This window comes from Rhincodon typus, chromosome 3, assembly GCF_021869965.1.
Source record: "Rhincodon typus isolate 14 chromosome 3, sRhiTyp1.1, whole genome shotgun sequence".
Taxonomy (NCBI): Eukaryota; Metazoa; Chordata; class Chondrichthyes; order Orectolobiformes; family Rhincodontidae; genus Rhincodon; species Rhincodon typus.
Genome location: NC_063334.1, coordinates 103,844,371 through 103,870,350, shown reverse-complemented (window position 1 = coordinate 103,870,350; position 25,980 = coordinate 103,844,371). Strand labels below are relative to the sequence as shown.

At 41.0% G+C, this 25,980-nt stretch overlaps 1 protein-coding gene across 1 annotated transcript in view; it reads right to left on the bottom strand.

The window, feature by feature from the left end:
• LOC125481939 (erbin-like) overlaps positions 1–25,980 on the bottom strand; it is a 193,217-nt gene that overhangs the window by 7,660 nt on the left and 159,577 nt on the right. Inside the window, exon 6 of the mRNA XM_048593886.1 lies at positions 12,865–12,921. Coding sequence (XP_048449843.1) covers positions 12,865–12,921 — 57 coding nt within the window. The remainder of the gene's footprint in view (positions 1–12,864; positions 12,922–25,980) is intronic.

Sequence of the window (25,980 nt, the reverse complement as noted above, 5' to 3'; positions counted from 1 at the left end):
GATTTTGAGATTGCCAGTATTCTAACAAAAGTAAAGCTTTTGTTGTAGTTTTCAGAAGAAGACTTGGACACCTTTCGTATGAACATACAATTTGCATCAAGTCTAGATGTTCACCCTACAACTTTTGAACCACAACTGTGATAGCATATGCCTTGAGTGCGTACTGTTCTAATACTGGAACTCTATTTGTGTTCTGTTCGCTCTCTTGCAACATTGTTTACAAGTTCCTGTGGTGTAATGCAGTGAATTGAATGCAGGCAGAGTGCTGTAGTCAGCCAACTAGTACCTAGGCTGGCTAGCTCAGAAACCGTTTACATCCACAAGAGAGTAGAGGCTATAGGAACCAGGTGGGAAAGCGGAGGTTGAGGGCCAATCAGATCACTCCATGGTCTTATTGAATGGTTATATTTCCTGTCAACCTGTTCATATAATGTTAATAAACACCTCTGGAGCAGGTGGTACTTGAACCAGGTCTCATGGCTCCGAGATAGAGACACTACCCCTGTTCGAGAGAACTCTCTTTTATTGAAGCAGAAGTCAAATAAGCTTAGATATGGTCCAATTTCCTATTCAGTGTAAATCATGGCAACATTTGAATATGCAAGGCTTGAACATGGGACAGATCAGTACTCCTATCAATTGGGAACACATCATTCGAGTATCTTGATTGCTTGTTTCAAGTAATTATGGTAATTTTTTCTAGTTTACACTTTCCTTTTTAAGTTAACATAACTTCAAAAGAAGATAAGGTCTAATGACTTTCATTGTTTCGTTACACACCAGAAGTTAGTGGGGATGTTCAGAGAATGCTAATGCCCACATTAAGACTTTTGTTAGTTATATGGGCTTTACCACTAGGCAAGTGCTTAAAACTGAAATTTTTCACTGTTTTGAAACAAACTGTAACCTAAGTGAAACAATACAATCTAACTAAATCCGCTGACTTAGCTCATACCTCTGGCTAATGATATTAATTAAGCTCGATTTGCAATTGTCAGTGCCATCATATGGTCATAGGGTGTATTATTAGAGAGATCATAGTTATTGCCTGAGCTCTTTCCAGTGATGTTTATCCAGAGATCTACTACTTTAAGTACTTGGAAAGCAAGCTGAAATTTAAGTTCAGAACAAGTCTCTGCTTGTTTGAAAACCTACTTTCACACAGAGCACAAGAACAAAATGGCAAGCACTCTGAATCAAAGAAAGTACGTTGTCTTAAATGTTTCTGGATATAAAGGCATGGTAAAGTTGCTCGCGGACTGTAGGGTGCTCTTGGAATACAGAGAAATGACGACCGATGATGGTTTAACCGGAGGGTCACCACGTCTCAGGCTAGGGGAGTTTGAGAAGGTTGGACCTTCACACTAACCTTAACCGGTACAGGAGTTGAACCCGTGCTGTCACCCAAACCAGCTGTCCAGCCAACTGGGCTTTTTGTTTTCTGGAAATATCCGAACCTCCATGTTCATGTTTCAAGACACCCAACAGAACATTTCAGGTCTCATATAATAGAATTAAGTGCAAAAACTGAATGCCACACAGTATGTGAAAACGTAATGTTTGGAAGTAATCATATTTTTGAAATCAGTAACTTGCCATATCAAAATATAACATAACGAGTATAAACCAAAAGAACTGCGGATGCTGGAAATCAGAAACAAAAACAAAAATTGCTATAAAAGTTCAGCAGGCCTGGCAGCAACTGTGGAGAGACACAGTTAATGTTTCAGGTCCAGTGACTCTTCCTCAGAACTGATGGTAGCTACTGGCCAATTTTTTTCCTAACTACCATTAGTTCTGAGGAACAGTCACTGGATCAGAAATACTAATGCTCATTTCTCTCCACAGATGCTGCCAGACCTGCCTACCTTTTTTAGCAATTTCTATTTTTGTAAACAATAATGAATATGATTCTTAAACAAATTAACTGTCAGCAAATTATGCACAAAATGACCAAATTTTGGAATTTTTTGCAACAATTTTGAATCGCAATGGCAATTGAAATAATGGGGTATAGTAACAAAGTGGTGATGTTGCTAAACTAGTTACTCAGAGGGTTTGATTAATTATGTCAAGACAGGAGTACAAATCCCAACATGATTGCTGAGAAATTTAAATGTAAAGAACAAAATATATCTGGAACAAATGGCTCTTATCAGTAAGCATGCCTGTGGAAGTGCCGGATTTTCCTAAAAATATATTTGGCTCACCACTGTCCATTAGGGAAGGAAATCTGCCATCCTTATCCAATCTAGTTTTACAGTTGACTCCAGACTGACAGCAATGCAGTTGGTTCTCAACTGTTCTCTTAAAAAAAGCCTAAGGAACCATTCTGTTTCGTTCATGAAAGTGGCTCATGACTACCTTCTGAATGATAATGGAAATGGACAGAAAATTCAGGCCTTGCCAGAGACACACACCTGAATGAATTAAATAAAAACACAGATCCATTATACAGAAGGTCAAAGCAAGTCAGGCTGATTCAGAAACACAATGCCAAATGCCAGAGATGGGACATTGTTCAGTTATTCTTATTGTGCTTAGAAATTAATCATGGCAAAGAAAAGGATTCAATGGGCTAAAGCTGACATCACAGAGTGAAAGAAAGAGGCTGCAGGCAATTTTTTTTCCCCAAAGACAGCAGTTCTTAAAGCCAGCTGCACTCACTTTGTGTTTTTCTTCATTTAATGGGCTATTAGGCAACAATGTGCTTGACAGAAGTATGGTCAAACCAAAATAGAAAAGTCAAACAAGGAAACAGACACAACAAAATTGCGAGCAGGAGTGGGCCATTCAATATCATAGTGTCTGATCCTCTATCTCAATGCCAATTTCTCTCTTTCTTCCCATTTCCCTTCATGCCGTTAAGGCCGAAAAATTATTGTCTCTTTCTTGAATATACTCAGTGTCTTAGCCTCCACAGCCTGCTGTGATAGAAAATTCCAGAGGTTGACTGTCCTTTGAGTGAAGATAGGTTTCCTCCTCTCAGTCCTAAATGACCAACACTGTATACTGAGACTGTGATCCAACCAGGGATACATACCCCCTGCAACTAATCTGTCCAGTCCTGGTCAAATTTTTGTCCCTTTCAATCAGATCATCTCACATCCTTCTGTACTCTAGTGAACTCAGGCCAAGTTGAATCAATCTCTCCTCTTAGAGCAGTCCAGCCATCTCTAACATCAGCAGAGTGAACAGTCCCTGCACTCCCTCTACGACAAGTATATCCTATCTCAGGTCGGGAGACCAAAACTGCACGCATTACTCAGGGTGTGGTTTAATCAAGGTGCTGTATAACTGAAGTAAGATACCCCCAACTTTTGAACTCAAATTCTCTTGCAATATACCATTTGCCTTCCTAATTGTTTGATGCACCGGTCTGTTTACATTCATTGACTGGTATAAAAGGTCACCCAGATCTCTTTGAACATCCACACTTCCCAATATAGCACCATTTAAACAATGCTCTTTCTGTTTTTAATATACTGAAGTTTATAATTCCTAATTTATCAACATTATACCGCAACTGCCATATGCTTGCCTACGCACTCGACTTGTCTGGATTGCCTTGTAGCCTCCTTGCATGCCTCTCACAATTCACAGTCTCACCTAGTTTTGTGTCTTCAGCAAACTTGGAAAAATGGTTTCCTCATCCAAGTCAGACTCTAGAACATCCGCTCCAGACAGCTAAAGTTATGGCAATCCTTGAAGGGGTAGGGTCAGTTTTGGCACAGGAAGCCCAATGCTTTTGTTCATAATACAAGTAACTGATGCATGTAACCAACTGAGCATTAAGTTGTGCATGTGTCACATCCAGAATTTTTCCACCAGGTAGCCATTTGCAATGCCCAGTGGGACCTGGTTTCTCAACATATGCAAAAGGAACTGACAACACAAAGAGAGCAGTGTAGAGAATGAATTTTGGCATCATGTTCCTGAAACCCAAACTACAAGTTCAACTGCTTTAAGAAAGCCAAAATTATTTAAAAAAGCACGAGTCAATAATGTTTATGTAAAAATGCTGTACAAAATAATAAATTGAAAATTTATTAATTGTTAATGCTTCAAGCAAGGGGCTGAAGATTTTAAAGATGATTCAACTTAAGCAAGGTTTTAAATGAAGAAGTACTTTAACTCAAAATGCTAATGCCTCCTTCCTCTTTCCAAATGGTGACAGACCTGCAGTATATGTTAAAGGGGAGATAGTGGTATGGTGCTAACGGCGTTGGGCTAGTAATCCAGAAGCCCAGGCTAAAGGTCTAGAGATGGGAGTTAGAATCCCACTACAGCGGCTGGTAGAATTTAAATTCAATGAATAAAATTATTGATAACAATTGCTGATTACTGTAAAAACCCACACTGTTCCCTTATGTCTCTCAGGGAGGGATATCTGCTGTCCTACATATGATTCCAGGTCCAAAACATGGTTGGCTCTTAATTGCCCTCTGAAATGGCCTAGTAAGTCCCTCAGTTCCACAGCCATTAAGAATGCGCAACAAATGCTGGCATCGTTAGTGGCATCCACATCCCATGAAAGCATAAAGAAAAATGCAGCAATATGTTGTTCTTAAAATAAACTTGAGTTCAGATTTAATTCCGTGGCCACTATCCAGTCAACGTAAACATAATGACAATCAATGAGGATTTTGAATTTAGGCCAGAAAATGAAACAAGATCAACCATTCAGTATGTCATCCAAGTAACCCTTCTTCATGTGGCAGTGCATATGACTAGTGTGGGGAAGCTATTAGTCAGACTCAGTTCCAAAGTCCATTATAATTTCCATTAGAGTTGATAAATAGCAACCAATAAATCTTGCTGATTTTTTTAAACCTTCTTGGTCAAAGGATTTGAACCATTTTTTAAAACACTCCTACTTGGATCAGCTACGTTATACAACACCGCGCATACATGTTTCAGTTGAGAAAGACCCAATAAATTCATCACTGGAGGTCACGTGCACAGAGATGTTAAAACCAAATCACTAAAATAGCATCACTTAGAACACCACCAAAAGGTTCCACTTGCAGAATACAGGTAATGGTTCACTATCTTGGTAAAGTGAGAAATAACAACTTCAGGACAATGCTTTCAAAATCTTAAATTCAGATATTTAATTAAAAATTGCCCAAACTATGGTTACAATTTTAGGGAATAAATATATTTTATCCACAAATAGAAAAGAATTTAATATTATTACAATTACAAGTCTGGTGATTGAGGGCAATCTTTTCTGACATTGAATTTCAGTCAAATTGATCAATTTCTACTAAGGTAGATAATTTTATCAATAGTCCAAGTTAAATTGAAACCTAGGGTTTGGCAGACAAAAAAAAGTGGTTGGACCACAAGGTTGCATTTTGATTCTGTCCACATTGAGCTGGTTTTCTCATACAGCATTTGGATACATGCATTATTGGTAATATTATTTGCAAACCTTAAATAAACTTAAGAAAATTGGCAGTTTTGCTTCTTTTTCATTTAATAATTCAAGTCTATCTCATATCAGACATGGTAGGAAGAACAACAGTCATTGTACAGAGATCTTATAAACAATAAAATCAGGAGCAATGACAGTTAATCAAATTTTGTTTTTGTAGGTATTGATCAAGAAATAACATTGGCCTGGATATTGGAACAAACCGCTCCATCTTGGATAAAGTAACAAGAGATCTTTAATATGAATCCACTTTAGTCTACTTAAAGTAGACTTTAAAGAAATCTAAAGAAATCACTTAAAGTCTACATAAGTTGAAGGAGTGGGCAAATGCATGGCTGATGTAGCATCACGTGAGGTCATCCACTTTGGTAGCAAAAGCAGGAAGGTCAATTATTATCTGAACTGCTATAAATTGAGAGAGGGGAATGTGTAGCAAGAGCTGTATATCCTTGTACACACAGTAAGCATGCAGGTGCAGCAAATGGCAAAGCTGGCAAATAGTACATTGGCCTTCACAGAGAGAACATGTGTACTGGAGCAGGGATATCTCACTGCAATCATACAGGGTCTTGATGAGACCACACCTGGAATATCGTGTGCAGTTTTGATCTTATCTGAGGAAGGATGTTCTTGATATACAGTGAGTGCAACAACGGTTTGCAGTCTGATTCCTGGGATAGCAGCACTCATGTCGAGGGAGAGGTTGAATTGGTTAGGAATATTCTCACTGGAGTTCAGAAGAATTAAGGGGGTATCTTACAGAAACGTATAAAACTTTAACAGGACTAGACAGCATAGGTGCAAAAAAAGATGCTCCTAATAGCAAGGGAGTCAGAACTAGGGGCCACAGTCTGAGGGGTGAAAACCTAGAACACTGTCCTGAACAACGAAGTGGAATACTGAGATACAGGCTATTAGACTAGACAGGATTGGAGGTTCGTAAGGAAGAGGTGTTAGCAATTCTGGAAGGTGTGAAAATAGATAAGTCCCCTGGGCCAGATGGGATTTATCCTAGGATTCTCTGGGAAGCTAGAGAGGAGATTGCAGAGCCTTTGGCTTTGATCTTTATGTCGTCATTGTCTTCAGGAATAGTGCCAGAAGACTGGAGACTAGCAAATGTTGTCCCCTTGTTCAAGAAGGGGAGTAGAGACAACCCTGGTAATTATAGACCAGTGAGCCTTACTTCGGTTGTGGGTAAAGTGTTGGAAAGGATTATAAGAGATAGGATTTATAATCATCTAGAAAGGAATAATTTGATTAGGGATAGTCAACACGGTTTTGTGACGGGTAGGTCGTGCCTCACAAACCTTATTGAGTTCTCTGAGAAGGTGACCAAACAGGTGGATGAGGGTAAAGCGGTTGATGTGGTGTATATGGATTTCAGTAAAGTGTTTGATAAGGTTCCCCATGGTAGGCTATTGCAGAAAATACGGAGGCATGGGATTGAGGGTGATTTAGCGGTTTGGATCAGAAATTGGCGAGCTGTAAGAAGACAGAGGGTGGTGGTTGATGGGAAATGTTCATCCTGGAGTTCAGTTCTAGTGATGTACCTCAAGGATCTGTTTTGGGGCCACTGCTGTTTGTCATTTTTATAAATGACCTGGATGAGGGCGTAGAAGGATGGGTTCGTAAATTTGCGGATGACACCAAAGTAGGTGGAGTTGTGGATAGTGCGGAAGGATGTTGCAGGTTACAAAGGGACATAGATAAGCTGCAGAGCTGGGCTGAGAGGTGGCAAATGGAGTTTAATGCAGAAAAGTGTGAGGTGATTCACTTTGGAAGGAGTAACAGGAATACAGAGTACTGGGCTAATGGTAAGATTCTTGGTAGTGTGGATGAGCAGAGAGATCTCGGTGTCCATGTGCATAGATCACTGAAAGTTGCCACCCAGGTTGATAGCGTTGTTAAGAAGGCGTACGGTGTGTTAGGTTTTATTGGTCGAGGGATTGAGTTTCGGAGCCATGAGGTCATGTTGCAGCTGTACAAAACTCTGGTGCGGCCGCACTTGGAGTATTGCGTACAGTTCTGGTCACCGCATTATAGGAAGGATGTGGAAGCATTGGAAAGGGTGCAGAGGAGATTTACCAGGATGTTGCCTGGTATGGAGGGAAGGTCTTATGAGGAAAGGCTGAGGGACTTGAGGCTCTTTTCGTTAGAGAGTAGAAGGTTAAGAGGTGACTTAATAGAGACATACAAGATGATCAGAGGATTAGATAGGGTGGACAGTGGGAGCCTTTTTCCTCGGATGGCGATGGCTAGCACGAGGGGACATAGCTTTAAATTGAGGGGTGATAGATATAGGACAGATGTCAGAGGTAGGTTCTTTACTCAGAGAGTAGTAAGGGCGTGGAATGCCCTGCCTGCAAAAGTAGTAGACTCGCCAACTTTAAGGGCATTTAAATGGTCATTGGATAAACATATGGATGATAATGGAATAGTTTAAGTTAGATGGGCTTCAGATTGGTTTCACAGGTCGGCGCAACGTCGAGGGCCGAAGGGCCTGTACTGCGCTGTAATGTTCTATGTTCTATACGTACTGACACCAGCTGGACTGCAATGTTTCATTAAGTTGGCTCACCATCACTTTCTCAAGGGCAATTTTTTTTAAAAAATGATGATACATTCGAAAGGTCTGAATCATTATATTTAACTGTAAACTGGTGAGTGCATTTATTGCCCAATCAAGGACATATCTCTACATTAAAATAGCATAACATTTATTTCCAGCACTCCAAAACACTGCGAAGGAATTACATGAATTACTCGAGCAATCTTTTGACAGAGTGTGATTTGCTCCTTGGGATTCCACTTAGCTGTTAAATTTTGGATACCTTTAACTATAGACATTTTCCTGCCAATCTATATTTAACGTCCATGTTTACAATCTTGCAATGAACTGAACTGTGATTAACTTGGTTAGATTTTATACTTTTCTGGTTCATACTCAAGCACAGTGACATCAAAAGCAAACAAGTGCAGCTGAGATCAAGTGCAAGCCTCTGGAGTTTGGGCAATGGGGAAGATGGTGTTTATTTGCTTGTTTGCATTTGCTTTGCCTTTCCACCCACTTTCCCTCCAGGAGTTTGTTCTTGCTCCACTACAGGAGATAAGCTACACCTGCCTTGCAACGTAGTGTGAGTACATTATTTTTTATCGCTTACAGATAGTAAAATCTCTACTCTGGGTTTATAGTTTGTAAAAGGCAATAGTGCAGAGGTCCACAGAAGAAGGGCCCTACAGTAATTAACATTATTTGATTGTAATGGCAGCCCAAGGTTTTAATATAAGGGGCAAGTCATGGAAGGAGAGCTCAAGGCTGTGCTGTGTTCCTTCTGCTAGGTGTTGGGCACATTTCCAGTGCATGGGGCCAGAACTTGTGCAGGAAGTGTCTCCAGCTGCAGCTCCTGCAGGCCAGAGTTTTACAGCTGGAGCAGAGGCTGAGGGTACTGTGGAGCACTTGCGAGGCTGACAGTATCATGACTAGCATATACAGGCTAAGACTCCACAGGCAGAAAGGGTGACCATCAGGCTGTGTAGAAATCCCCTGCTACCATTTCCCTGAAAAACGGATATCTCACTTTCAATGCTGCTGAGGGGAATGGCACCTCAAGAAAGTAGCAGCAGCCAAATTCTTTGCACTACGGTTTGCTCTGCTGCACTGGGGAGGAAGAACAGGTGTGGGAATGCAATAGTAATAGGGATTCAACTGTAAGGGGAAGAGATAGATGTTTCCTTCCAGGTGCTATGTCCCAGGGTGTCGACAGAACATCCTGCAGGGGGAGTGTGAACTGCCATTGCATGTCAGATTGCTACTAATGCCACACTAGTCAGAGCAGAAATAGCAGGATATATCAGATGAATACACATGGCTAGGGAAATGGTGCAAAGGGGAGGGCTTCAGATTCCTGAGGCATTGGTTCTGAGGAGGAGGGACCAGTACAAACTGAACAGGTTACACCTAGGCAGGACCAGGTCTGATGTCCTGAGGGAGCATTTGCCAGTACGCTTGGAGAGGGTGTAAACTAAACTGGCAAGAATATGGGAACCTAAACCGGGAGTCAGTAGAGAGGGAAACACAGGAAAAAACAAAGGACAGAATGGGAAATAAGAGAAGTTAAAGGCAGGGAATTCAAGCCACAGTGCTAAATAATGTGAACAGGACTAAAAATGTTAGGACAGCAATACTTAAGACTTGGTCTTCGTGCATGGAGCATTCACAATAAAGTGGATTAATTAGTTGGTGCAAATAGGTATAAAGGGATACAATATGGTTGGGATTAAGGAAAATATGGCTGCAGGGTGACCAGGGATAGAAACTGAATATCCAGGGGTATTCAGATTTAATGAAGGATAGCCAAAGAGGAAAGGACTTCAGGGAGCATTGCTGGTTGAAGAGGACTTTAAAGCAATAGTAAGGAAAGATACTAGCTCTAGTGGAGGTGGAATTTGTACACAGATTTCATAAAGAAACATCAAGGGGCAGAAAATAATAGTGGGGTTCTATATACACTCCAAAACTGTAATAGCAATATTTTGGAAAGCATTAAACGTCAAATCTGAGCCACAGGCAATAAAAGGTACAATTGTAATTATGGGTGACTTTAATCTTTACATAAATTGGGCAAATCAAATCAGTAACAATACCATACAGCAGGAAAGACTGGAGCATATAAGAGATGGCTTTCTGTACCAGGGTACTGGAAGACTAACTAGACAATCGGCCAGTCCTTCCTAGATTGGGTATTACGTAATGGAAAAGGAATAATTGACAATCCAGCTTTGTGAGGCCCCTTGGCAAACAGTAACTATAATACGATGCAATTTTTCATTAAAGACAGAGAGTGACATAGTTCCTTTTGAGACTTGGGTCCTGAATCTAAAAGGAGGAAACTAAGACGGCATGAGGTGTGAGGTGTGAGCTGGTTCTAATGAATTAAGAAGCGTTATTTAAAGGGATGACTGTGGATAGGCAATGGCAAATGATTAAAGAGTGCATGGACAATTTGCAACAGTTGTTTATTCCTGTCTATGGTAGAAAAACAAACTAGGAATGGTGGCCCAGCTGTGACGAACAAAGGAAACAGAGATGGAATCAGATCCAAGGGAGAGTCATGCAAATTAACCAAAAAAAAGCAGACTTGAAGATTGGAAGTAGTTTAGATTTCAGCAAAGGAAGACAAAAGCATTGGTTAAGACAAGAAAAATAAATTGGAGAGGAAGATTGTGGGGAACATAGAAATAGATCCTAAAAGCTTCTAATGGTATGTGAAAGAAACACATTAATGAGGACAAACGCAGGTCTCCTTCAATCAGTAATAGAGGGACTCATGAAGGGAGGCAAAGAGATAGCAGATTAATTGAATACATATTTTGGTTTGGCCTTCACAAAGGAGAACACAAATAACACCCCAAAAATATTGGGTAACATCATCAAGTGAGGGAGAGGAACTAAAGGGCATGAAGGACATGAACATCAGCAGGGAAATGTTGGGCAAATTGATGGGATTAAAGACCAGCAAATCCCCAGTGCCCAAAAATCTACATCCCAAAGTAATTAAGGAAGTGGCCCTAAAATACTAGGTGCATTTGTGGTCATCTTTCAAGATTGCAGAGACGCTGATAGAGTTCCTCTGGATTGAAAGGTAGCTAATGTAACTCCACTATTCACAAAAGGAGTTAGAGAGATAACAGGGCACTATAGACCACTGAGCTTGGCATCGGTAGAAGGAAAAACACCAGGGTTCATTACAAAAGATTTAATAACACAGCCTATTACCTAACCGGCAAGCTTTGAACAGTTTGAAAAACAGTGACAAGATTAGACAGAGTCAGCATGGATCAATGAAATGGAAATCATGTTTAACAAATCTATTGGAATTTTGAGAGAATGTATTGCCTAGAGTTGATGGGAGGGAACCACTGAATGTGGTTTACTTACACTTTGAGAAGGCATTTGATAAGATCTCAAATAAGGGATTAGAATGTAAAATAAAGCACATCAGCTTGGGTGTAGTGTACCAACGTAGATAAAGAACTGGCTGGCAGACAGGAAACAAAATATAGAAACAAACAGGTCATTTTCTGAATGGCAGCCAGTAACCAAGTGGGGTACCTCAGGGATTTGTGCTAGGACCCAGCTATTCACAATATTTATGAATAATTTAAATGATGGAACTAAATGTTGCATCTCTAAGTTTGTAGGCAACAGCAAACTGGGTGGGTGAGCTGTGAAGAGGAGGCAGAGATGTTTTAGTGTAATTTTGACAAGTTGAGAGAGTGGGAAAATGCATGACACTTGAAGTGTAATGTGGATAAATGTAAAGTTATCTACTTTGGGAACAAAATCAGGAAGGCAGATCACGATCTGAATAGTGATCAATTGGGAGAGGGGGAGGAGCAATAAGACCAGAGTGTCCTGATATGTTAGTCACAGAGAGTAAGCATGAGAGTCAGCAGGTGGTTAAGGCAGCAAACGGTATGATGGCTTTCATACTGCGAGAATCCGAGTTCAGAAGCAAGGACGTCTTGATGCAATCATAAGGGCCTTGATGAGACCACACCTGGAGTGCAATGTGCAGTTTTGTTCTCTTTATTGGAGGAAGGATATTCTGACTATGGAGAGAGTGTAATAAAGGTTTACTGGACTGACTTCTGGATGGCAGGGCAGACATATGAAGACAGACTGGATTTGTTAAGACCATATTCACTGGAGTTTGGAAGAATGAGGGAGGAATCTCAGAAACCTGTAAAATTCTAACAGGACTAGACAGGGTAAACGCAGGAACAATATTCCCGATGATTTGGTAGCTCAGCTTAGGGAGGCAGAGTCTAAAGGGTAGACAATTTAGCATGGCAATGAACAGAAATTTCTTCACCAAGAATGGTGAGCCTGTGGAATTCTCTACCACAAAAACTGGTTGAGGCCAAAACATTGAATGTTTTCTAGAAGGAGTTAGAGACAGTTCTTTGGGCTAAAGGAGTAAATGGGTATGAGGGAAAAGCAGGAACAGGGTACTGAGTTACATGATCAGCCATGGTCATATTGAATGGCAGAGCAGACTCTAAGGACCAACTACTCCTGCTCCTATTTTCTAGGTTTGCAAGAATTGTAAAAAAGTTACAGAACCTATCAGACTCAAACAGCTGCAATAGCAACAAGGATTATGGAATTACTAATTCTGCTGTCAAGCACCACTGAAATATTTCCTCCAGGCAGTTCTGTTCACGAGGCTACCAGCATCATCAAACATCAACAACTCAGAACTCCATATGCGGATAGTAACCAGACATGGAGAAGGACAAGTTAGGTTAAAAGAAGTGCTAATGATTTCCATTCAAAATGAACTGATAGGAGATACTGAGCTCGTAATTTAGATTAAATGAAAGAAAGCACAAACGGATATTAAATACTGAAATGCTCTTACTTTGGCAACATCTTCAGCTGATTTTCTCGTAACTCTAATATCTGCAATTTGGTCAATCTGAAAAATAAAAGAAAGAACAATCAAACATACAAGTAGTGGTAGCATTTATTAATTAACAGTTAGATAGCACCTTTTCCACAGAATATATCCAAAGCCCTTCAGAAAGAAGGGAATGCAAGCTCAATGGCCTGTACACTATGAAAGGAGAGATTTGGAAGATTAATAAAGGATTCACTGGAGAAATGGACTTATAGAATCCATTTAGGAAATAGGAAATCTTAACGCTTTTCTGATGGCAGCTTAGGAAATGGTGAGCTGCAACAAGACCTGGATGTCATGTTGGAATGTTGCTGAAGGTTGGCAAGAAAGTGCAGCAGGCAGTGAGGAAAGCCAATGACATGCTCGCATTCATAGTGGGAAGTTTTGAGTAAAGGAGTAGGGATGTCATCCTGCAGTTATATAGGGTGTTGGCAAGGTCACACCTGGAGTATTGTGTGCATTTTTGGTCTTGTAGTCTGAGGAAGGACATTCTTGCTGTTGAGGGAGTCCAGCAAAGATTCACCAGACAGATTCCTGGGATGGCAGGACTGACATGCGAAGAAAGACTGGATTGACCATGCTTGTGCTCACTGGGATTTAGAAGAATTTTTCTGGGGGGGGGGGGGGGGGAATCTCAGAAACGTATTAAGTCCTGATGGGACTGGACAGGCTGGATATGTAAGGAATATTCCCAATGCTGGCAAAGTCCAGAACTAGGGGTCACGGCCTAAGAATACGGGGTAAGCCATTCAGGACTGAAATGAGGCAAAATTTGTGAACCTGTGGAATTCTCTATCACAGAAAGCTGTTGGGGTCAGTTCGTGAGATATATTCAAGAGGGAGATGGACACGGCCCTTGTGGAAAGCAGAAATGGGATCCTGAAATTGCATGATGAGCCATGATCATATTGAATGGTGGGGGAGGCTTGAAGGGCCGAATAGCCTACTCCTGCACCTATTTTCTGCATTTCGGTGTTTTGTGATGCAGAACTAAGGTGGAGGCACGTTGGGTAACGGAAGGAGGGGATGTACAGATTGGTGAAGTCAGAGAAGCACAAGACATTGGAAGACATGAAGTAGAGAGATTAGGGGTGGAGGAGTTAACGTTTGTTGGAGAATTTCAAACTTGCTGTTCTAGAAGGTATTTGGGCAAACAAATATCAATGAGAGACGGAGAATCGAAGAAGACCTGTAAGAAAGCTTTGGAATAGCTTATAAGTTCTGAGGAAAGGTCACCGGACCTGAAACGTTAACTCCAACTTCTCTTCACAAGATGTTGCCAGACCTGCTGAGCTTTTCCAGCAACTTCTGTTTTTGTTTCTGAATAAATGACACTGAAGGAATTCAAACAGCAAGTTTCAGTGGGGATAGACATGAAACTCGAAAGTTTGAAAAAACATATTTGCAGGCTCAAAAAGATGAGTGTTGTTAGGTCAGCGAGCAAATTAAAACAACTTGCTTTATTTTGAGGAGGGTGGTGGAGAGATGGAAGAGGAAGATATAATCCTGGAAGTTTTGAAAGCAAGGGGATTGATGCTAACTGGCAAGTAGATTATATAGAATCATCCAAAATTCACATTTCCTCCAAATTTATGTTTTAAGGATGTGGCAGACAGAGAGAAAGGATGAAACTACGAGTTCATACTTCTGGTTGATTGCAGTTGTGAAAAGAATTTTAAGGAATATGCTTTCAGAACAAGAAGGATATCCCTGCTCCTTAAGAAATTCAGCACTGGCAGGTTGTGAGGTAAAGATCCAATTCACTGTAAAATAAGGACAACAACAGAAAAAGGGAGAGCAGTCAAGTTGAAAGGAGTTGAGTAGGAAGGGTCTCTGGTTAACAGGAGGTACATATCACTGAAGAGATGAGATTTGAGAAGTTGAAGACAAGATTGCAAAGTTATTGTGTACACTGGGTAAAGAGATTTACAGGGCTGCATTGAGTAAAAGGGTGGAATGAATAAAGTCATGATCTCCTCTGTTCTGGCGTCTGAAAACAAGGGGAGGTGATGGCCTAGTGGTATTACCACTGAACTGTTAATCCAGAGACCCAGATAATGTGCGAGGGATGTAGGTTCGAATCTCACCATGGCAGAGGGTGGAATTCGAATGGTTCAATGATTAACGATCCATTGAATCTGTGAATCCATTGTCAATTGTCGGAAAAACCCATCTGGTTCACTCATGTCCTTCAGTGAAGGAAACTGCCATCCTTACCTGGTCTGGCCTACATATGACTCCAGACCACAGTAATGTGGTTGACTCTTAACTGCCCTCTGGGAAATTAGGAATGGGCAATAAATGCTGCCGAGCCAGTGACGCTCTCATCTCGTGTATGAATAACGAGGCAAACTGTATAATTTCTGGGGTAAGTTGTCATTTGCATAAATGATAAAATGTTGCTGCAAAACCATCATTAATGGATATTTGGGAACATCAGCAAGAAGACCAACTGTCATGCAGCCTGTTCCATACAACGTGATGCTTCATGCTTCACAAAGGAGACTCCTTGCCCTAGATGTTAAGGAAGGCAGTAAATGTAGTGATAGCACTGCTGGACTAGTCATCCAAAAGCCCAAACTAACACTTGAAAGATATGGGTTCAAATTCCACCATGAAATTTAAATTCAATTAATACATCTGGGAATTAGAAACCCATCTGGTTCACTGTCCTCCTTTTGAGAAAGGAAGCTGTCATTCCCGCTGAGTGAGCTTGATAGACGACTCCAGACCAAGAGCAATGCAATAGACTTTTAACTGCCCCCAAAAAAGCCCAAAAAGCCACGAACTTTAAGGGCAATTAGAGACAGCCAACAAATGCTGGCTGTATCAGGACACCCATATCCCAAGGAAGAATAACGAGAAACAATGTCACGTAGACCCCTGGGAAATGCAACCTGGTCAAAAGTCAAGACTAATTGAGGGGTAAAGCTCTGAAAACAGGTCAATGAAAATCGATCCCAACTATATGCAAATGATTTTACAGAATATAATCTGGAATAGTAATAGCTTTGTCAAAACATATTAAAGATTTTCAATGGAAGGATATATACTGGGAGCTTAATACAACCCTGGCAGAGGCTTCCACTTTACAACATCTTCAGTTGTCACTGGAAACAATTCATCAGTTGTAACAGTGAATATCTGATAGCTCACTATCCAATGGCCACTTACAGATTGAAACCTACATTGAAAGCAATGATGTGGAAGGCTGACGCACGAGCGATGTGGAAAAATGGACTATTTTGAGATTTAATAATAAATACAGAACAACTATTTTCACTCCCATTTCCCAATGAAACGTAGGCGAGGTCCAGCTTTTCGAAACAGGCAGTACCACAGGTAAGTTCATTGTAGAAAATCAACAACTTGTTGTAACAAATTACGAGAATCAGGGACAAGTAACAGTCAAGCCAAAGAATGGATTTCATACATATAAACAAATAAAATGCTCGCGCACTAATGTGTTTCCATGCTGTAAAAGCCAATAATAAAATTGCGCAAATTCTTTTACACAAGCATTAACATATTGATGGAGCATGGATTACCTATTATCAAGACCATATAGACAACTATAAACTTTGCAACCATGTACTGTGCAAACAGCCTCTTAAATTTTCTATTTTTAGCATGTTTACAATCGAGACTAAATGTCACAGCTGTGTACTACTGTAAATATCAGGTCTCTGGTTTTAGCTCTTTCTTAGGACACATTTTCTGATAAGATTTACAACATTGTTTACTTGTACCCTTACAGAGTTACCTATTATTAACATCTCAAAGTGGAATATACTATATAAGACAACTTACTGTTGAATTAAACAATGTAACTACACCAGCCAAATGCAAACTCTTAAGTTAATTTTCCTGGGCAAGTAACAAATCATTATCCAACTTGCTGATGAGGAGCTGTTGGTGGCGGGGGTGGGTGTCACACAAAACCTAGAGACCACTTTATGCAAAACAGTCTCGTCACAACCTGAGCTGTACATTTTTATCCCTCCAGCACACAGTCCGTTTAACTAACCTGTTTTCAATCAGCATACCAATTCATAACAACCAAACTAAATCATTATTTATTCTCACACTTCCACGTAACGCTTTCTAATATCTCAATCTGAGACTTCGATTAAAACAGCTATTGGAGGTATGAAACCTCTCTTTTTCCCTATGACAACTAAAACTAATCATACAGTACTACAATGGTTATCTTATTGGAATTGTCATTCAGACACTGAACTGATAATTCAGAGATCACAAATCCTAATCCCACCATGATACTCTGAACATTATAATTTTGTTTAGACAAAGTACACAAAATCAATTTGGAAATAAAATGTTAGTGCCAGTAAGCCACATGTTTCTAATGAAAGCCCACCGGGCCTCCTGGAGATTCCAGCCAAAGTCTAGTTTGGATGACCAGTTAACTACACTCCAACATGAACTTGCTGGTAACAGAGTTGCAACAAACTGTTACAAAGAACAAAAACAAAAAACAAGGCAGCCCCAAAGCTGTGATTTACATATTAAATCAGCCATTACAAAGGTCAAAACCTTCCCAGGATTTCTGGTCTGGTTCCAAAGTCTGAGAAATCTGTTCTACACAATACTCATATTTTCAGAACTAGCCACACCCAATTTCCTCTCTCCATTATCATTCCTGACTACAACAGTATCAGGGATTCAAGAGACTTGGGAGAACGAGGAATTGAAGGAAATTAGTGTTAGTAAGAAGGTTGTGTTGGGGGAATAAATGGAACTGAATGCTGACAAAACCCCAAGACCTAATGTTCCATGTCCCAGAGAGTTGAAAGTGGTTTCTATGGAGATAATGGATGTATTGGTGATCATCATCTAAATATTTCCAGTTTCTGGAATAGTTCTTGCATATTGAAAAGTAGCAAATATCACCCCATTATTTATGGAGGAAGGGACGGAGAGATAAAATGGGGAAGGATGGATCTGATGGGCCTGTCAGTGGGTGGCAAAATGGCAGAATTTATAATAAAGGATGTGAAAAATAGACACTTAGGTAATAATCTTCTGACTGTACATAGTAAGGATTTGCAAATGGAAAATCATCCTGAAATTGTTAAATTGTTAAATCCCATCAGGCGGAAATCCTGAAGGGTCCTGACCCGAAACTTCAACTTTTCTGCTCCTCTGATCCTACCTGACCTGCTGTGTTCCTCCAGCTCCACACTGTATTGACTCTGACTCCAGCATGTACAGGTATTGCTATCCCTGAGCTGGTTAGCAAAACTGAAGCACATGAAATAGGAGGTCCTATACTAGATGGGGTAAGAATCAACTTAGAGACAGAAAACAGTAAAAAATTAAATGGGTCACTCTCATAAATGGAGGACTGCTGCAAGGGATTAGTGCTTAGGGCCCCAGCTGTTCTCAATATATCTCATATATATCAATGATTTGGATTTCTTTAGCTTTCATTCATGGGATATGGGATCCGATGGCTGTGCCAGCCTTATTGCTTATGCCAGGTTGCCCTTGAGAAGGTTGTGGTGACAGGTCTTCTTGAATCACTGCAGTCTATTTGGTGTAGATAATCTCACAATGCTGTTAGATGTGAAGTTCTAAGATGGTGACCCAGCAATATTGAAGGAACTGCGATATATTTCTAGGTCAGGATAGCAAGTGAACTACGTGAAATATGCAGGTGGTGTTCCCTTGTGACTGCTAGTCTTGTCCTTCTAGAGGACAGTGTACTGGGTGTGGGAGTGGAGACCAAATGTAATATTTCCAAGTTCATTCATGAGACAAAGCCTAAGTCGAAATATACAATTTCAACAGGACATGGACAGACAAAGTGACTTGAAGTTGGAATACAATATGGAGAAGTCTAAAGATTATTCACTTTTGATAGGAGGAACAAATGTGCAGAGCATTTCTAAAATGTGAAATAAGTCAGGGGAAACGGGACCCTGTGTTTTCTAACATTTTCATGAATGAAATGTGATCTCATTGAAACCTACAAAATACTTCAAGGGATGCAAAGGGTAAATACAGTTAAGATGTCCTATATGGAAGTCTAGAACCATGGGACACAATTTCAAATTAAGGGGGTGCCATTTAGGGTCCAGATGAGGAGAAATGTTTTTGCTCAAACAGCAACGAATCTTTAGAATTTTCTACCTTAGATATCTGTGGAAGTTCAGTCATAGAGTCATACAGACCCTGTGGTCTAACCATTCCATGCCCAACATAATTCCAAACTAAACTAGTCCCACCTGCCTGCTCCTGGCCCATATCCCTCCAAACCTTTCCTATTTATGCACTTATTCAAATGTCTTTTAAATGTTCTAATTGTGCCCATATTCATAACTTCTTCAGGAAATTTATTTCACACATGAACCACCCTGTGTGTAAAAAATTTACCCCTCACATCTTTTTTAAAATCTCTCTCCTCTCACCTTAAAAACGTACCCTCTAGCCTTGAAGAGAAAAGTTACTGACCATTAACCCTATCTATACACCCCTTATGATTTTATAAACTTCAATAAAGTCAGGTCTCAAACTCATACGCTCCAGTGAAAACAGTCCCAACCTATCCAGCCTTTCTTTATAACGCAAACCTTCCACATCTGGCAACATCATGAAAAATCTCTTTTGAAGCCTCTCCAGCTTAATAATATTCTTCCCATAACTGGGCAGCCAGTGCTCCAGAAGAGGCCTCACCAATCCTATACTCAAAGGACAGATCAATGAAGGCAAGCGTGCTAAACGCCTTTTAACCATCCTTGTGATGCAAACTTCAAAGAATTATATACCTGAATCCCTAGGTCCCTCTGCGCTACAACACTACCCAAGGTCCTACCATTAATTGTATAAGTCCTAACCCTGTTTCTTGTACCAAAATGCAATACCTTGCATTTATCCAGATTGAACTCCATCTGCCATTTTTTAGCCCACTGACCCATGTGATCAGGATCCCTCTGTAATCTTAGAAAACCTTCACTGTATACTATGCACCAATTTTGGTATCATCCACAAACTAACCATGCCATCTATATTCTCATCCAAATCCTTTATATAAATGGCAAACAAACATTGAGAATGTTTAAAGTAGAGATCTACAGATTTCTAAATACCAGTAACAAAAGAATATGGATATAGTGTGGGAAAAGGCATTGAAGCGTACGCCATGCTCACACTGAATGATGGAGCAGTCTCAACAAACTGAATGAACTTTTCCTGCTATGTTCTAACTACACATCCACAAAGGTGAACCACATGGATTTGCACACGTCTGATTGCCTGGCAGCTTCTGGTGAGATGGTACTTCAGCATTGAGGCTTGAGAGTCACCAAGAAGCTTAGTCAGCTATTAGCAAAATGATTGGAGGTCATTTTGACATGCTCTCTCATTGGTAGGGGTAGAGATTCAGTTGGCACTGAACACACTTGCCCCCAATCTCAGGCTGCAAATGGAAATATCTCAGCCTCAGTAATCTTATTTTCACAGCGCCACCCATGATGGTATGATACAAATGATCGCGATACACACCTGGTGGAGAGTTCACACTATGATCTGTCACTCGATAAAATAATGGCTCTATCCCAGGCCTCAAACCCTTTATCGTGCCAGCTCCTCAGTGCTTTCAGATCCCCAATATTTTCAAAATCTAACTCCTCTACAAATATTTTCAACAATCTAAACTTCACAAATCTCTGGAATAGCCAATTTGAATAATCACTAACAAAAACAAAGTTGCTGGAAAAGCTCAGCAGGTCTGGCAGCATCTGTGAAGGAGAAAACAGGGTTAACGTTTCGGGTCTGGTGACCCTTCCTCAGAACAGAATGTGTGTGAATAATCACTAACCCCGGATAACAAATGCATTAGCATCTCAATTTCAATAACTGTCTCTTCTTCTGATCTGCTAAAGACATAAGGCCAGTGTGCTTTTGTTGTAATCATGCAGCCACACAGAATCAGAGAATTTTAGGCCAACTTTGCCCATCAATAAAACAAACCGACTCAAATAGTTTTGCATTCTTGAGCTGATTTATTTCCTTGGAAGTTCATACATGTCAACCACAGAATTTCCCCAAAAACCCAGTTAGAGAATTTGGTCACTGGACAAAAGTAAAAATTTGTACAACTGCAGATGGAACATTCACAGTCAAGCTACAGAAGACCAGATACAAATGTGAAAAGAACAGAAAACTAATGTAAAAAAGTCTCATGACTCTTTTGAAAGATCAAAAAAAGTCAAGCCAGAGGAACATCACATCATCATGACCTTTTTTCCTTTAAATGGGCAAATTCCAAATTTAGAATTTATTCTTAGTCTTCTTCTTAAAATATTGTGCAATATTATGAGGTTACTTTATATCTAACATGCTGGAGAGAGGGGGCTTAAACTTTGATGGATTGTGGAAAATCAATTTACGTCAAGTATTCTTGAACATATGTGGAGTGGTTTCTTTAAAAGAAGTGGTTCAAAATTCAGTTAACATTGGAGCATTTTGTAAACAAGTCTTCTAGACATTGCACGGTAGTGGCTGTAACGAAGCCAGCCAGGTGGACCTCATAGAATACGAATTCCCTCACTGGACCAGGTTAATAGCCGCAGTCAGGGAGTCCTGGCTGACAGATATAAACAGGAGCGTCAGGGGCTCTGTTCACTCCAGGAGCCAATGTTATGTACTATGAATGTCTAAGTGCAAGTTGGTGACAGGATAACTGTGGAGTTATGTCAGTGGCGATGAGAGAAAAGCATGCTCCTGAAGAAATTTGCTCGCAACAATCTTTTGAATTGGGATAAGCATTTCTTGCATCACACCATTATTTGGAAAGCTTGACTTGTTGGATCCTGCTGAAGATAGACCCAGTGTAAGGAAAGAATGTGCTTTTTTCTCCCCCCGGGCAAATGACTTTGGGGCAGGTGAAATGTAACAAGTAATTCTCTTTATAGCTTGCGGGCCTGCAGCTTTTCATGTTATTAGAAGCCTAACTTCCTCTGAAGCACCAGATACTAAAACCTTTTGAGAGTTGACAGTTTTAGTTCAGGAATGTTACACCCCAATCTTCTTCTAATTCTGAGATGCCATCAGTTTCACTTGGTAATTCGAGAACCCGGGAATTCGAGAACTCGAGATCGGGAGTTTTGACCAGGTTAAGATGACTAGCAGAGGCATGTGACTTTGGTTTAACCCTTAATGTGATGCTGCGACATCGTTTGGAATTAATGATATAACCATGCAAAAGCACCTACAAGCTGAAGCCCAACTGGACTTCAAATAGGCACTACAACTGGCTTTCTCATTCAAAAATGTGGCAATTGGAGCTTATGAGCCGCAGGGAAGTATGGAAGTAGACACCCTCTCCAGTCCAACTGAGCTTGGGAACATGACTTGAGTGAAGGCATTTGCAATGACATATCCTGATCAGTGGGTCAGCCCACAGGAAAACCCCAAAACAAAGCCATGCCTCGGGCCAAATGATTAAAATTTTCTTCAGGATCCAGGCCAGCAAGCCATTGTAGTTGCTGCTGGGATGCGGATGCCAGACAGCAAAAGTATCCCACTAGATCTACAAGAACACTCATAGGCTGGTATCTAGGAGAGTGTACACCCTGGAAAGTCCACTTACTTCTGGTTCAGAATAGTTAAATTGCTAGCAACATCCAAATCAGAATCAAAATAAACATCTGGTTAAATTCAGCAGTGGGCTCGAATACTAAATGCATATAATTACAGATAACAAGGTGTACAGCTGGATGAACACAGCAGGCCCAGCAGCATCAGAGGAGCAGGAAAACTGACGTTTCAGGCCTAGAGACCAGATCACGGCAGAGGATGGCATATTATTATGGGGAGCAAGAGTGATTGCCCTGATCAAAGGTCACCACCAGACACTGGCTGAACTGAACCAGGGTCATCCAGGCATTTCCAAACTGAAGGTGCTGGTGAGACGTTTTGTCTGGTGGCCAGGTGGTGCAATGCCCAGAGTGCTAACAAGGAAAAACATTACTGCAGTAGCACCCCCAACATTTGCGGGAATGGCTGGGTAAACACTGGACTCAGTTACATGTCAACTATGTTCTCCGTCATTTTGGACGCCTACTCAAAGTAGTTGGACACGCATAGAGTTCATTTGTCAAACATGGGGACGACGATAGAAAACTGCATACATCTTTTGTAATACACGGACTCCCAGAAGTGTTGGTCACAAATAACAGGCCACCATTTACTAGCAGGGAATTTGAGTATTTCCTAAAGTTGAATGGTATTCATTGTACAAGGACAGCTCCATACCTTCCATCATCCAATAGTCTGGCAGAAAGAGCAGTTCAAACTTTGAAGGCAGACTTAAAGGAACAGCCTACAGCTTTGCTAGGTAGCAAGATGTCCCAGTTCTTATTTGTTTACAGGTCCACCCCTCATTTAACGACAGGGATAGCTCCAGCAGATTTCCTAATGGGGAAACATCTCTGCACCAGGTTAAATCTGATCTTTCTGGACCTGTAGTCGAGGCTGATATGGTATCAGGAATGCCAATGCCAGACACAAAACTCCGCTAAGTAAGAGAGACAGTTGCTGTACGAACCATGGGGATGGCCTTGCATGGGTAAGAGGTGCGATCGACACGAGGTCAGGTCCAGTGACCTATAAAGTTTGGATTGGTGCAACAGTCCTGAACAAGCACATGGACCATACGAAAGCTGCACATTCGCAAACAGTGCGGGTTCAAAACATGCCCGGTTCTTCTACACCCTTTCTGACTGTTCTGCAACCCGTGGGCTCTCCCTTTCTGTCAAGCGTTGAAGAGACCTCAGAATCTGAAATGGACACAGCGGATGTCACTGCCTCAAGGCCTGTGCCTCCTGAAGAAGAGAATGAATTTCTTCCGAGATGCTCTGGGCACAAAAGGCAAACTACTGTATCTTACACACTGCCCATATCAGAGGCAGAATTGGTGGAACCTGAGCCAATGCTAAAACGCCTTGGGAGAGGCTAGAAGGAAAGGAACCAGCCTACATCCTCGGACTCATTGGAGGACAGATGTAGTGTTTGTGATGAGGTCAGCCAGGGAGGACCTCAGACTACAAATTCCCTAATATGGGCTGTGAATCTGGTCCAAATGGAGCCCTGGCTGACAGATAAAACAGGAGTATCAGAGGTTCTGTTCACTCCGAGCAGGCTCTGAGGGTGCAGGATCAGTGTCAAAGACTCTCCCCATAAAAATAAAGCATCATTTGGTGTTGGGATACCAGCGTCTGTGGAGTTGTTTCACACGACTGCTGATAATTGCTTGTTTTGCTGTAGACTCGTGCTAGGGCTGTTCTGTAAAATGACTGGTTTGGAGCAGTTCTTGTTTTCATTTGTTCAGTTGGAGGAATATCTGCCTGCTGAAAGTCACCTGTTTGGCTGAAAGTCACCTGTTTGGCAGAAAGCTTGGAAAAACAAACTGCTAGCTGATATTTCTCATTTGTGAAAAGTAAATCCTTTACATCAAATCAGAGTTAAACCTATACTTTCTTTTGAAACAGTAATTGAAAGAACATCTTGGGACTGAATTTTATGAGGAAGTTGTAAGATTTCAGAGACATCTGCACAAGACTAGTGAGAACACAGTATGGAGCTGGAGGAACACAGCAGGCCAGGCAGCATCAGAGGAAAAGGAAAGCTGACGTTTTGGGTCGGGACCCTTCTTCAGAAAGACTGCACAAGACTAGTGACTTGATCACACATCAGGGCAACAGACTCCAGAACTCTGAATGCTCTATCTTCTTGCATGCAAGAACAACTCGTTGGCCAAAGTGTTTTCATTCAGAAAACCATTTTCTGCAGAATAATCTGATTTTTCCAGACCACTTTTCCTGAAGATTGTGTGCGCTAGCCTGTGTGTTTTGGGACTATTAAGGGGGTAGCCATATATGCTTCTAGATTACTGATGATGCATGTTAACTAATTACTGCCTCTTTATTCAATGTTTTGTTTGGATAATAAACCAATACTTATGTTTATTAAGAAACCTTGATAATAGATCTTGTTGTTTAAAATCTGATAGAGTCCAGCTACTTAATTGGTTTGTTTGGTAACTGGAGAAGGCACTTTTATTTTATGGCTGTAACCTGTGCAGCAGTGAAACTAGAACTACAGGGCACTTCTCTAGCCGCAGTCCTAATGGTAGTCTAGAGTTTTCACTTTACACTGGCTTGACAAAGTCCCTACAGAAAGGGACACCTTAACCCAAGTCAAGATCCATTCAGTAAAAAGAAAAGGTTCAAATGAAAAGTTAATTCCAAGAGTTATGAGGCAGAGGACACAAGGTGTGGAGTGGAATTAAAATGATAACTAAATGTAAGCCCAGGTTCACTAGATTGGAGAGAGATGCTCAGCATCACAATCACACACACTATATTTGGGCTCCGTATGCAGAGAAAGTCACACTTGAGCAGCAGATACAATATACTAAACAGTTAAAAAAAGTCAAGTATATTGCAATTTCACCTGGAGGGAGTACTTGGGGCACTGGGAGGAGAAAGGTGAAAAGACATCGATAATAAAGGCATCTCCTTCTCTTGAGCAAGAAAGTGCTACGAGGAAGAGAAAATGGTGTTGGGGTTAATTGAAAAGGGAAAGGGCATTGTTCAAGGACAGAGCAGTATCTTCAAAATATTGAAAGAAAGAGAGGAGAGGGGTTGGGAGGAAGAGGTGTTGGGTAGTAGCATTATGCTGGAGCTGGTGCAAGTAGCAAAGTATAATGAATTGAATACTGTAGTTGCTGCAGAGGAAGGCGGGAAAAAAGACGGCTCTGCTTCTGATCGTGGGGTAAAAAGGAAGGGCTGAGAGGGGTAGTGTGGGAAAGAAAATAGTCAAGGGCTCTGTCAACCACCGTAGAGAAGAATTTTAGAGTCACAGAGCACAGAAATAGACCCTTCGGCCCAAGTTGTCCATGCCAGCCAGGTTTCCTAAACTAAACTAGTCCCGATTTCATTTAATGGAAAAAAGAAATACCTACCAGGAGCAGTAGGAACTGCAGATGCTGGAGAATCCGAGACAACAAGGTGCAGGGCTGGATGAACAAAGCAGGCCAAGCAGCATCATAGG